This window comes from Doryrhamphus excisus, chromosome 13, assembly GCF_030265055.1.
Source record: "Doryrhamphus excisus isolate RoL2022-K1 chromosome 13, RoL_Dexc_1.0, whole genome shotgun sequence".
In the NCBI taxonomy this organism is placed as follows: domain Eukaryota; kingdom Metazoa; phylum Chordata; class Actinopteri; order Syngnathiformes; family Syngnathidae; genus Doryrhamphus; species Doryrhamphus excisus.
In genome coordinates this window covers 19,985,359-19,997,354 of record NC_080478.1, presented here as the reverse complement: position 1 = coordinate 19,997,354, position 11,996 = coordinate 19,985,359, and the positions used below count along the sequence as shown (strand labels likewise).

The window sequence follows — 11,996 nt, the reverse complement described above, 5'->3', positions numbered from 1 at the left end:
GGGGGTGTATGAGTGGTGGTCAGTCAATATGGAAGCTTTCGTTTCGTCAGTGTGGATATTTAACTGTTTCTTCCAACTGCAGGAGATGATTGTTTTCAAAGTTTTCTGACTATTTAAAACAAATCATAACCAGGTATCAAAATTATTGTACCTATTTATTGGGGCACCCGTCAGTTAATGGCCCTTGGAATTGTCCTAAACTTTATGCTAGCTACTGATTCAAATATCTTAGGATCGCTACTAGCTTCTTGAGACCGATATTTTTCAGTTTTCGTTTATGTTTATAGTCTAAAATATTGTATATATTTGTTGAATAAATGTCTAAAGACAGTGTTCATTGAATGAAAGTAAATGATGATCACATGACATTAAGACAACATTAAGCCACAAAGTCACGTTTGCATATTAAAAAAACAAAGAGACGCATACATTGATAAGAACAAAGAAACATTTCAAAATAAAAGTAATAATGTTGCTTTCATGTTTGTGTTTTGCTTATTGTCTTTCATTTACCAGACTCCTGACTCGGACTCTACATTGCGTTGGGCAGGAGGTGCATGTGGTGGCTGATGGCCTGCTCCATGGAGCTTTTGAACACCCCATAAGAGGAGGTGACAGGCAGCAGGAGGAGGTTCTTGTCAGGCTTGCTCTGCGGGAAGACGCCCTCCTCCGCACGTCCCTTCTTATCGCAGTGGGTGGATCTCGGAGGGTGGATGAAGGAGATGGAGGGAGGGGGGACCAAACCGGCAGCCGGGAGCCTCTCGGTTCTTGTGCTGAAGTGTAGGAGATCCTGCAGGGACACGGAGCTCCGCCCGACTGGAGAAGGAGCGGAAGACAAAGCGTGTCAAAACCAACCGAGGCCGCTTTGACGAAGAACAGAAGCCCAACGTCACCTTCGCACTCAAACAGGAAGTGTCTCCAGAAGCTGACCACAGCCGTCTCGCTGTTCACGCGCTCTTCCTGCGGTGAGAAACTGGCGACGAAGAGCTCAGAGAGCATCTGCGCCGACAGCTGGATCTCAGCCTCGCAGAAGACGCTGCACAAGACAGATGGGAAAAGCTGCACCTGCAGGGCACATCGCATGTGGTCAGAACCCTCCAGGAGAAGATGATGTGCATCTCACTAGCAGAACCCTCCAGGACAGGGGTCTCAAACACGCGGCCCGCGGGCCAAATGTGGCCCGCAGGACACTAGCTTGAGGCCCCCGCCTTGATATGAAAGTTTAATGTTAGTTTGATATGGATGCTGTATGGTATCATGTACCCAGAAAAAATTATTACGTTTGACTCATGTTCATGTTAAAGGTTAAATAACTGTTAATAGTTATCCTCCCGATCCGTGTGGAAGTGGTAAGTTTTTGGGTTTGATATGGATGCTGTATGGTATCATGTACCCAGAAAAAATTATTACGTTTGACTCATGTTCATGTTAAAGGTTAAATAACTGTTAATAGTTATCCTCCCTATCCGTGTGGAAGTGGTAAGTTTTTGGGTTTGATATGGATGCTGTATGGTATCATGTACCCAGAAAAAATTATTACGTTTGATTAATGTTCATGTTAAAGGTTAAATAACTGTTAATAGTTATCCTCCCGATCCGTGTGGAAGTGGTAAGTTTTTGGGTTTGATATGGATGCTGTATGGTATCATGTACCCAGAAAAAATTATTACGTTTGATTCATGTTCATGTTAAAGGTTAAATAACTGTTAATAGTTATCCTCCCTATCCGTGTGGAAGTGGTAAGTTTTTGGCTATTTAAGTTGAAAGGAAATAACTCGAAGGCTACCGTTTAGGTCGCTAGCTCTCTAGTTTGCGAGTTAGCATGTGTGTCAAGACCCTGCGGTTGCGCAATATGTTGTAAATAAAAAGAGTATAAATGTGACTATAGTCGTGTTTTGTCATGTCTACAGGGCTCTAATAATGCTTTGTTCATTTTAATATGAAAAAAATCATTTGTCTACCCACCAACTATATGTGCTTTCTTAAGTTTTTATTATTTGCCCTTTTATTATATTTATTTCTGATTGATTTTCTTTATTCTTGATTTGTTTATTTATTTTTCATCTTATTTTGTGCAGAAAAATAAAAATGAAGATATTTGAGAACAGTGGAATGTTTTATCAGAGCTTTTATTGTAGAAAATCGGAACCAAAGCACTGAAAAAGTTTGTATATTTTTCTGTTTTTAAAAAATGCGTTTTTTTTGGGGGGGGGAAACCTGATGCGGTTTTGCCTTGCCCAGACCCTAGCTCCAGTGGCCCCCAGGTAAATTGAGTTTGAGACCCCTGCTCCAGGAGAAGATGATGTGCATCTCACTAACTCACCTGCTCAAAGACGCCAAGAGTCTGCAGGCCTTCCCGAAACCTGCAGGCGGACACAGGACAATCTTTGGTCTTTGGTCTTCTGTAGCTGTCCCACAGTGTCAAGTGCTTCTCACCTCTGCAGGGGGAGCTGCATCCTGGTGATCAACGCGAAGCTCACAAGATCCTCCACCAGGGCATCTTTTTCCTGCAGGCTTCTGATTGGTTGCCTGCAGCCCGCCAGGTCAAGGAAATCCCTGCTGGCCGCCATGGCGTCCCTGAGCTCGTCCATCGAGTCTGCGTTGGCAATCTGAAACCAGCCAATCAGCACACCTGTCAACGTCTCTGCAGAAATAAAAGGCAAGGCCAAGCGGTTCTCACCCTGCGGACTTGGTGGCTCAGGTGCGCGTCCCGGGTCATGTGAGCAACGCCGAGTGAGCGATTGGGTGGGAAGTTGAACAAGCATTGATAGAGAGCGCGGGAGAAAAAGCTCACTTGCGACCTGCCGCACACCACAGCGAGAGCCAGCAGGCAGCCGGCGTCAAAGTACAAGTCATCCCGAAGAGCTGCGCGAGACACCACAAAGAGTCAGTGTCAGCTTTGACCCCGCCCCAACTGCGCCCCCCTACTATGTCATACTAATACCCTGAGAGTCAAGCGCCAGGTTTTTACATCCATCCGGACCCTCAAACAGCGCCGAGTCCTGAATCTGCTGCACCAGAAGCTTGTAGAAGTACTGCCTGGCCATGTCGCTGCTCCAAGGGCTGTTGGGAAACTTCTGCTGCTCGTCTTTGAACCTGCGCGGAGATGACGGACGTTGACACAAAGGCATCCGCCGCGTCCGCCGCCGCGTCCGCTCCCACCCACGGCATCAACGTACCTGACGGACAGGTGGAGTGTGGGGTCAAAGTCCGGCCTCCTGACCAGCTCCAGAGCAGCAGATAGCGCTTGGTCCCCGCTCACCACCACCTGGAGCCCAGCCCGAGGGTGGCAGCGCGGTGGGGCTAAAGCCCGCAGGAGCTCTTCGGGAGATCCCGACGCCGCTGGTAAGGATGGCCTGAGAGACGCCATCACATCACAAGTCACAGTGTAGCCTAGCTCATACACGACCACTACGGGACGTTGTTTACCTTTTGCTGCTGATGGGTGACGGAGCTGAGGGCTGGCGACGTTTGGACAGCAGGCGTCTCCTTGGAACGCGCTGAGGAGATGCAACCAGGGAGGCTGTTGGACACAAACATGTTAAAGTCAGAATCCATCCATCCATCCATCATTCATCCATGTTGGAGGGCGGGACCTTTGCCGTCGGTGGCTTTGGAGCATTCGGGACAAGCCCAATCTCTGGTGTCCAGCTTAAGTCCAGAACACTTCCTGTGAGTCCCTCTGGATCCACACAGCCGACACCGGATTACCTCAAACCACCTGAAAGACGCGAGAAGATGTTGTCGCCGTGGCAACACAGAACAATGACACCACCCTGAACTCAGACGTACAACATGCCCGGGTCATTAGCATAATGCAAATGTGCAATATTTACATCACTGCCTTTGTTACTACAGTAAACCTCGGATATATCGGACTCGGATATATCGGAAATTGGCTCACAACGGACAGATAAAAAAGAACCGATTTTTCTGTAATGCATTTCCAATAAAAATTCATTGCATATATCGGATTTTTTATAACGGATTTCGCCTATTTCGGACAAAATCTCCAGTCCCGTTCCAATGCATTTCCATTAAATTTCCCTGGCATATATCGGATGGCCGCATCGTGGCGCTCCGATTCGCCGAATCGTGACAGGCCGCTATACGACGTCATTTGCAGCGTTTGCAGCGTTGCCTGCGCGTCCAGGTACATTGGAAACATAGTCAAGGAAGTGCCTTTTTATAACGGATAAAATCCCATTTACGCATATACCGGATATAAATCCCATATATGCGTAAAACGGACATTTTCCGGTATACGCATATAACGGATTTCGCTTATATCGGACAAAACCAGTGGGAACAATTGAATCCGATATATCCGAGGTTTACTGTATCTTGTTAAATTGTCTTTTTTACTCTACTTTTTGTATACTTTTTTTTTTTTTTAAACTTGACTACTGCACAGAAAGGAGAAGCTCACCAATCTCGTTGTACATCTTGTATAATGATAATAAAGGCCATTCCATTCCATTCCATGTTAGACCTTAGACCAGGGGTGGGCAAAGTTTTTGACTCGCGGGCCGCATTGATATGACAAAATTTACAAGGGGGGGGGGGGGGGCAGACTATATATTTTACACGTAACAGTCCACCTGGTATTATTGTATCTGTAAAATTGTCATGCAGTCTGCTATTATTATTTATTATTTTATATTTATATTTAAGTATTTTAAAAATAATAAAATATTATAATAATTACAATAAAATTAAAATAATAAATATTATATTATTATTATGTAAAATATGCAAATATAACAATAATATTATATATAATTAATATAATAATTAGCATTAAAATAATAATTATTTTATTATTATGTAAAATATGCAAATATAACAATAATATTATATATAATTAATATAATAATTAGCATTAATATAATAATTATAATAATCTAATAATAATTATTATTATAATAATAATATTAATTTTTATTATTATTATTATTATGTGCTTGTGTCCCTTTTTTCAGGAGCACTTTGTAAACAACAGACCATGTCAAACAACGAAATTGATACAACCATCAAAAGGTTGGCTCAGGCCATGATGCCAGGTTGTATGTTGAGTTTAAATGAAATACTTTGGAAAGATTGGGTGGGCCGTATTCAAACACTTGGCGGGCCGGATGTGGCCCCCGGGCCGTAGTTTGCCCACCCCTGCCTTAGACCATTATTCAGACCTTGCCAGAGGTCCGCTGAGAAGCAGGACAGTACCATCGAGGTGAAGTGTGTGACCATAACCTCGCACGGGTCTTACCCAGCCTTAGCAGAGTGTGCACGTCCGTTGTTGCCGAGGCAGAAGTCGGCGTCACAGTTCATGTAGACCTCCAGCAGCTCCGTGTAGGCGTTGGCCTCCAACTCCCAGGATGCATCTCTACGCATAAAGAGAGACGTAGCATGACGCGTGCACGAGGGTGAGGTCGTGTTGGTGTGTGCGCTGCGCTTACCTCTCCGGGATGTATATTCCCATCCGCAGCATCTCTTCCTGGTATTCGTCCTTGTTGTTACACAGCGTGCATCTGAAGAAGAACAGGCCGGCGCTGTGCGCGTGGCGCTGACGGACGCGCACGCCGAGTCACAGTCAGCGATACGAGCACGTTTCATCACAGGCGGCGTGACAAAAGTCCGCCATCATGTGTACGGGTTACCTGCACGCAGTCTCGGTGGAACCAGCTGCTGTGGCAGGACGGACACTTGAGAACGTCGTAAGACAGGACCGGCTCCAGGCGGTCCAAACACACGGAGCATGACTGTGGGAGACTGAGGTCAGAGGTCACGCACACAGACTGGGAGGGGCTGTGGTCAGAGCAGTAAGACCTGGACACAGACACATACACTTTACTTTAAGACTGCAGGTCAAAGGTTAGCCCAGGTGGAGCGCAGTGATTTTCAACCCCTGTGGCGCGGTACACTAGTGGACCTTGAGAAACCGTCAGGTGTGCCGTGAGGAATTTTTTATAATTAACATTTATTATTCATCATTTGCAAATATGATGTCAATAGCCATTATGTCAATAGTATACATGGACACAAATATTCCAATTGCATTTGCTTTATTTGCTAAAAAAACGTAAGGGAATTGAACAGGGATGGAATATTCCCTTAACCAATCCGATTGAGGTATCTTGTACCCGCTCAAACGGAAAGTTGTCAGACTGCGTTCTTCTTCTTCTGTTGTTTATTGGCGGTTGGCAAGCAAGTTTCGTGTGCATCAGCGCCATCTGTAAACAGAATCTAAACCAGGGGTGGGCAAACTGCGGCCCGGGGGCCACATCCGGCCCGCCAAGTGTTTGAATACGGCCCGCCCAATCTTTCCAAAGTATTTCATTTAAACTCAACATACAACCTGGCATCATGGCCTGAGCCAACCTTTTGATGGTTGTATCAATTTGGTTGTTTGACATGGTCTGTTGTTTACAAAGTGCTCCTGAAAAAAGAGACACAAGCACATAATAATAATAAAAATTAAAATAATAATTATTATATTATTATTAACCTTGGTATCCTCCTAGACCCCACCCTTTCATTTGAACCCCACATCAAACAGTTAACCCGGACTGCATTCTTTCATCTTAAGAACATAGCCCGACTCCGTCCATCACTTACATTCTCTGCCGCTGAATCCCTAATCCATGCATTCATCACCTCCAGAATCGACTACTGCAACAGCATTCTCTACGGTACACCATCCAAAACCCTCAACAAACTACAATATATTCAGAACTCCGCTGCCCGCCTCCTCACCTCCACCCGCTCCCGTGAACACATTACCCCTGTCCTCCAAAACCTCCACTGGCTTCCCGTCCCCCAACGCATTCACTTCAAAATTCTTCTCATCACCTACAAAGCCCTCCACGATCTGACCCCCCCATATCTCACAGACCTCCTCCATCCACATAATCCCCCGCGTCCCCTTCGCTCCTCAGACTCCAACCTCCTGGCACTCCCCTGTAAGACCAAGCTCCGAACCTGGGGAGACAGAGCCTTCTCCATCGCTGCCCCCACTCTCTGGAACTCTTTGCCCCATTCACTCCGTGCTTGCCCTGACCTTCCCACCTTCAAAAAACAACTCAAAACCCACCTCTTTAAATCTGTTTTTAATGTCTAACCTTCTATATCTGACTGCTGTGCCCCGCCCCCGCTTTTTTTTTAACTGTGTACTAACCAATGAATGTTGTATTTTGGTGTGTCTTTTATTCTGTTTACTTGCTCTATTCAACTTCATTCTTTTGTAAAGTGTCTTTGAGTATCTTGAAAAGCGCTATACAAATAAAATGTATTATTATTATTATTATTATTATAACTATTATGATTATTATATTTATTATATTAATGCTAATTATTATATTAATTATATATAATAATATTGTTATATTTCCATATTTTACATAACAATCATATAATAATTATTATTTTAATTTTATTTTATCCATCCATCCATCCATCCATTTTCCTCCACTTATCCGGGTCCGGGTCGCGGGGGCAGCAGTCTTAGAAGGGAAGCCCAGACTTCCCGGTCCCCGGCCACCTCCTCCAGCTCCACCGGGAGGACACCAAGGCGTTCCCAGGCCAGCTGTGAGACATAGTCCCTCCAGCGTGTCCTAGGTCTGCCCCGGGGCCTTTTCCCGGCTGGGCATGCCCGGAACACCTCCCTCCAATTTTATTTTAATTATTATAATATTTTATTATTTTTTTAAATATTTAAATATAAATATAAAATAATAAATAATAATAGCAGATTGCATGACAATTTTACAGATACAATAATACCAGGTGGACTGTTACGTGTAAAATATATAGTCTGCCCCCCCCCCCGTAAATTTTGTTATATCAATGCGGCCCGCGAGTCAAAAAGTTTGCCCACCCCTGATCTAAACCCTTCTATACTTTATTCATAAGTCCAGTTTTATTAAAAAAGAAAATATATATCTATATAAAACATGTCCTGAGTTGAATTATAAAATATTATCAAGATTGAATTTGATCTTTTCCTGTTTAAATTTTTATCCCGGGTGCGTTCTTTCAGAGCATGCTCAGATATGACGTAACACGCAGATCCAGACGTTCTTCACTTTTAAAAATGGAGGCCAGCAATCGGCACTGGACTAAGCAAAGTTTGGTTTTGGATTCAAACTAAATTTCAAGACTGGATGAACAAAAAACTGTCAATATGGAGTTATTCCGACAAGTGAAAGAAAAACTCGGGGAAGCCGATATCACGTGATGTTGATGTTTACGTTTTACTGGGCATGCCCTATTGACTATTCTGGTTGATTTTCACGAACGCATGTAGACAGAGATTGGAATATTCCTTTCTATGGATACCATTGTTTTTCCCGAAAGGTGATTGGGAAAGAGAAAAAGTGTTGATGTAAAAACCGTGGCTACTGTGGAGTGTCTGTGGTGTAAAGACTAGCATAGCAATGTAATATTGGTCCGTGTGGCAACACCTACCTTGTTCCTCCCATAGACTTATTGATACACGTGTGAGGTTGTGGTGACATTTTGGAACATTTTTGGTTAGCGGTGTGCTACAAGATTTTTCCAATTTAAAAATCGTGCCGTGGCTCCAAAAAGGTTGAAAATCACTGGTGTAGCATGTGCAGCGCCTTACGGGAAGTTCTCAGTAAACTGGGATATGAAGTTACTCTTGCGTCCACACGGGAAGTGGACCATCTTTCTGCAACTTTTCACATAACAGCCCACGCATGCGCCTTTCTTCTTACACGCACAACATGTCTGAAATGCACACGGGAAAACAACAACGTGCATGGTGGTTAATCCCTATCGTAACATCGTCAAGAGTCAAAGGTCAAAGGTCGTGAAGGAAACCAACAAGTCGGGCTGAGCGTCGAATCTCCCGCTTGATGTCGTTCACCAGGAAACCAAACACGCCCTCGTTGTCCTCGCCTCGCTGGTAGACACCACAGGACGTCAGCTGAGAGGAGAAGATCAAATATCATCCCGCGCATGTGCATGTGCACGCACACACACACACACACACGCACACACACTAACCAGACAGAAGTAGTGCACAGAGATGTTGTGCTCCTGCACTGTGATTTTCTCCCCAAAAAAGGCTGGATTGTCCTCTGAGGTTCTGCACAGAACACAACCTGCAGAACAGAAAATAACATTCAAATATAACATTATTTACTAATAATTACCTGAATAAAATGGGGGGGGAAGACCAATATTACTAAAAATGTCAACTTGAAACCTATGAGAATGTTCTTGGCTATGGCTGTGTCTCTGTTCTGTCATTACACACTTACTATAAATGATGAAATATTTACTTTATGTACTTTTTAATGATGAATTGCAACCACTGGAGTTAACCTCTCCCCTTGCACTATGCAGCCACTGTTCTCAAATATCTTACTTTTTATTTTTCTACACAAAATAAGATGAAAAATAAATAAACAAATCAAGAATAAAGAAAATCAATCAATCAGTAATAAATAAATATAATAATAATAATAAAAACGTAAGAAACCACATATAGTTGGTGGGTAGACAAATGATTTTTTTCATATTAAAATGAACAAAGCATTATTAGAGCCCTGTAGACATGACAAAACACGACTATAGTCACATTTATACTCTTTTTATTTACAACATATTGCGCAACTGCAGGGTCTCGAGACACATGCTAACTCGCAAACTAGAGTTAGCTAGCGACCTAAACGGTAGCCTTCAAGTTATTTCCTTTAAACTTAAATGGCCATAAACTTACCACTTCCACACGGATAGGGAGGATAACTATTAACAGTTATTTAACCTTTAACATGAACATGAATCAAACGTAATAATTTTTTCTGGGTACATGATACCATACAGCATCCATATCAAACTTTGCGCGGGCCGCACTGACATTAAACTTTCACATCAAGGCGGGGGCCTCAAACTAATGTCCTGCGGGCCACATTTGGCCCGCGGGCCGCGTGTTTGAGACCCCTGAAATACAATATCCATACATTCATTCAGAGCTAAAACAAGGCTAAAAAGCGGGGCGGGATCAACTGATATTATCACCATCACTCACACTTGTCCACCATTTTGCTGCCGGTTACCACTTCCTGCGAGTGTCTGACTTTCTTCATGCTGTTCAATGGGTGCACAGCCTCCAGGGTCAAAGGTCACATTTGTCCAATCAATCCGATAAGATGCTGTGGGTGGAAAATAGTAAAATATGAGCACGGAAACAATCTAAGCTAGCAACAGTTAATGGTCTCAGTCGCAGTGAATAATCCAGATGAGTGGAACAAACAAAAAAGTTTACTTTTTAGTTGGAATTCCAAATTAAAAATGCAATTTACGGCAAACAACCATCAACTGAAATAGACAGTATATCAACTGATGAAACATTTAAGACATTAGCTTGTGAAAAATACGATTGGACTGCACTTGGCATCAGTAACAATCTTCTCACGAGCATCGTCACGTGTCTTGACTGAGCCAATCGGATCCTCCGACTCATGGTCGGTGACTTTTTGTTGTTGTTCCATAACTTTCAGGACCTTTGAAGAAGTTTGCCTTGTAGCAATAGTGACACCATCTCTAAATGAGGTACATTTTGAAACGGCGACGCTTTCATAGACACCAGATTATGAATTCAGACGTAGTTACCATGGTTACAGCTGCTTTAAAAGATGGCTACCATTCGTTTCGGCTAACTCTGGCTAATGCTGTCTGTCGTCATAACAAAAAGGCGTGGCTAGCCATGATACATATGCGACGCTAAAAAATGTAACGTAAACCATGAAATCAATTAGTTCCCGCCGTTAATGCGGTATTTTTTGACAGCCCTTGTGAAAACAAGTCCCTGTGTATTGTGGGCAGCGCCATGTTTAGCAATCAATAGCTTAGCTTAGCTTAAAAATCCGCCCGTTATTGCTAGCCCCACTACGAAAACCCCCAAATATCTTCACACGAAGCTAAACTAAAGCAGTCACAATCAAGTCGATCTAATATAGAAAGCGTGAACAAAACATAGAAAGGAGAAAAAGGAAGACTATTTATGAAAAAATGTGCAACCCAACAAAAGGAAGCTTCTCATCACGCCGAGCGTTCTACCTTTTACAAAAGTTGCCGTTTAAACAACCAGAAACGAATGCAAAATACGACAAAATGTTCGGAGTGGAAAGTGTTAGTAGACCTACTTTGAAATTCAGCATACGAGTTGTGACCTTTCCGTCATTTTGTTGTCGTTTTCTCCTCGTTTTCAGGGCGTGTTTTGTTTATTGACGTCGACCACTTTTAAATTTCCCTCTTCACATTTGCGTTGGCCGCTTCTTCCTCTTTTAGTTAAATGGAGGGTTGCGGCCATGACTTTGAACGTGTAGAGCGCCATCTACTGCATCGGAGTATATAACACGTATGAGCATGTAACATGTAACATAAATTACAGCATTCAGAACCAACTACCAACGCATGGGTATCGCATTTTCTGTAAATGCACATCAATTTTGGAAATAAGACTATTTTTATTTTGAAATATAGATTAAATATCGTTAGAAATGTCAACTTTGGTGAAGATGTCTGGCCTGTAGGATAAGGCATCGCTACTATGAATGATAATAACTAATATGGAAGTGGCAGTGCCTGAGGTATTATTAGAACTCCACATCTGTATCACCCTGCAATGCACACCAGCTGTAAAAATCCCTCTACAATGCAACCCAGCATATGTTTCCCTGTGCGTGTGTGGGTTTTCTTCCCAAAACATGCAAATTAGTTTCATTGGTGAACCTAAATTGTTGATATGAATGTTAGTGTGAATGGTTGTTTGTCTATATGTGCCCTGTGATTGGCTGGCCACCAGTCCAGGGTGTACCCCGCCTCTCGCTTGATTTCAGATGGGATAGGATCCAGCATCCCCACAAGGATGAGTTCTTAATAATGTTCCTAAATAATTTGATAATTTTATTGATTTTTTTTGTATTTTTTATTGATTTTTTTTTTTTCCAAAAAAAAATTCATATAAT

At 42.9% G+C, this 11,996-nt stretch overlaps 1 protein-coding gene across 2 annotated transcripts in view; it reads right to left on the bottom strand.

Moving 5' to 3' along the window:
- Window positions 1-166: 166 nt before the first annotated feature.
- LOC131140220 (G2/M phase-specific E3 ubiquitin-protein ligase-like) overlaps window positions 167-11,996 on the bottom strand; it is a 30,052-nt gene continuing 18,222 nt past the window's right edge. Inside the window, exons 1-17 of one of the 2 annotated variants that reach the window (XM_058090446.1) lie at window positions 11,172-11,320; window positions 10,055-10,178; window positions 9,028-9,125; window positions 8,846-8,947; window positions 8,624-8,748; window positions 5,658-5,826; window positions 5,457-5,563; window positions 5,267-5,383; window positions 3,597-3,721; window positions 3,430-3,523; window positions 3,180-3,356; window positions 2,945-3,096; window positions 2,681-2,865; window positions 2,437-2,609; window positions 2,324-2,363; window positions 894-1,065; window positions 167-816 (exon numbers count right to left, since the gene is read on the bottom strand). In XM_058090446.1, coding sequence (XP_057946429.1) covers window positions 533-816; window positions 894-1,065; window positions 2,324-2,363; window positions 2,437-2,609; window positions 2,681-2,865; window positions 2,945-3,096; window positions 3,180-3,356; window positions 3,430-3,523; window positions 3,597-3,721; window positions 5,267-5,383; window positions 5,457-5,563; window positions 5,658-5,826; window positions 8,624-8,748; window positions 8,846-8,947; window positions 9,028-9,125; window positions 10,055-10,112 — 2,178 coding nt within the window. In that variant the 5' untranslated portion in view covers window positions 10,113-10,178; window positions 11,172-11,320 and the 3' untranslated portion in view covers window positions 167-532. Of the gene's footprint in view, window positions 817-893; window positions 1,066-2,323; window positions 2,364-2,436; window positions 2,610-2,680; window positions 2,866-2,944; window positions 3,097-3,179; window positions 3,357-3,429; window positions 3,524-3,596; window positions 3,722-5,266; window positions 5,384-5,456; window positions 5,564-5,657; window positions 5,827-8,623; window positions 8,749-8,845; window positions 8,948-9,027; window positions 9,126-10,054; window positions 10,179-11,171; window positions 11,321-11,996 lie in introns of those variants that run through there. The other variant, XM_058090447.1, reaches the window with a different exon arrangement.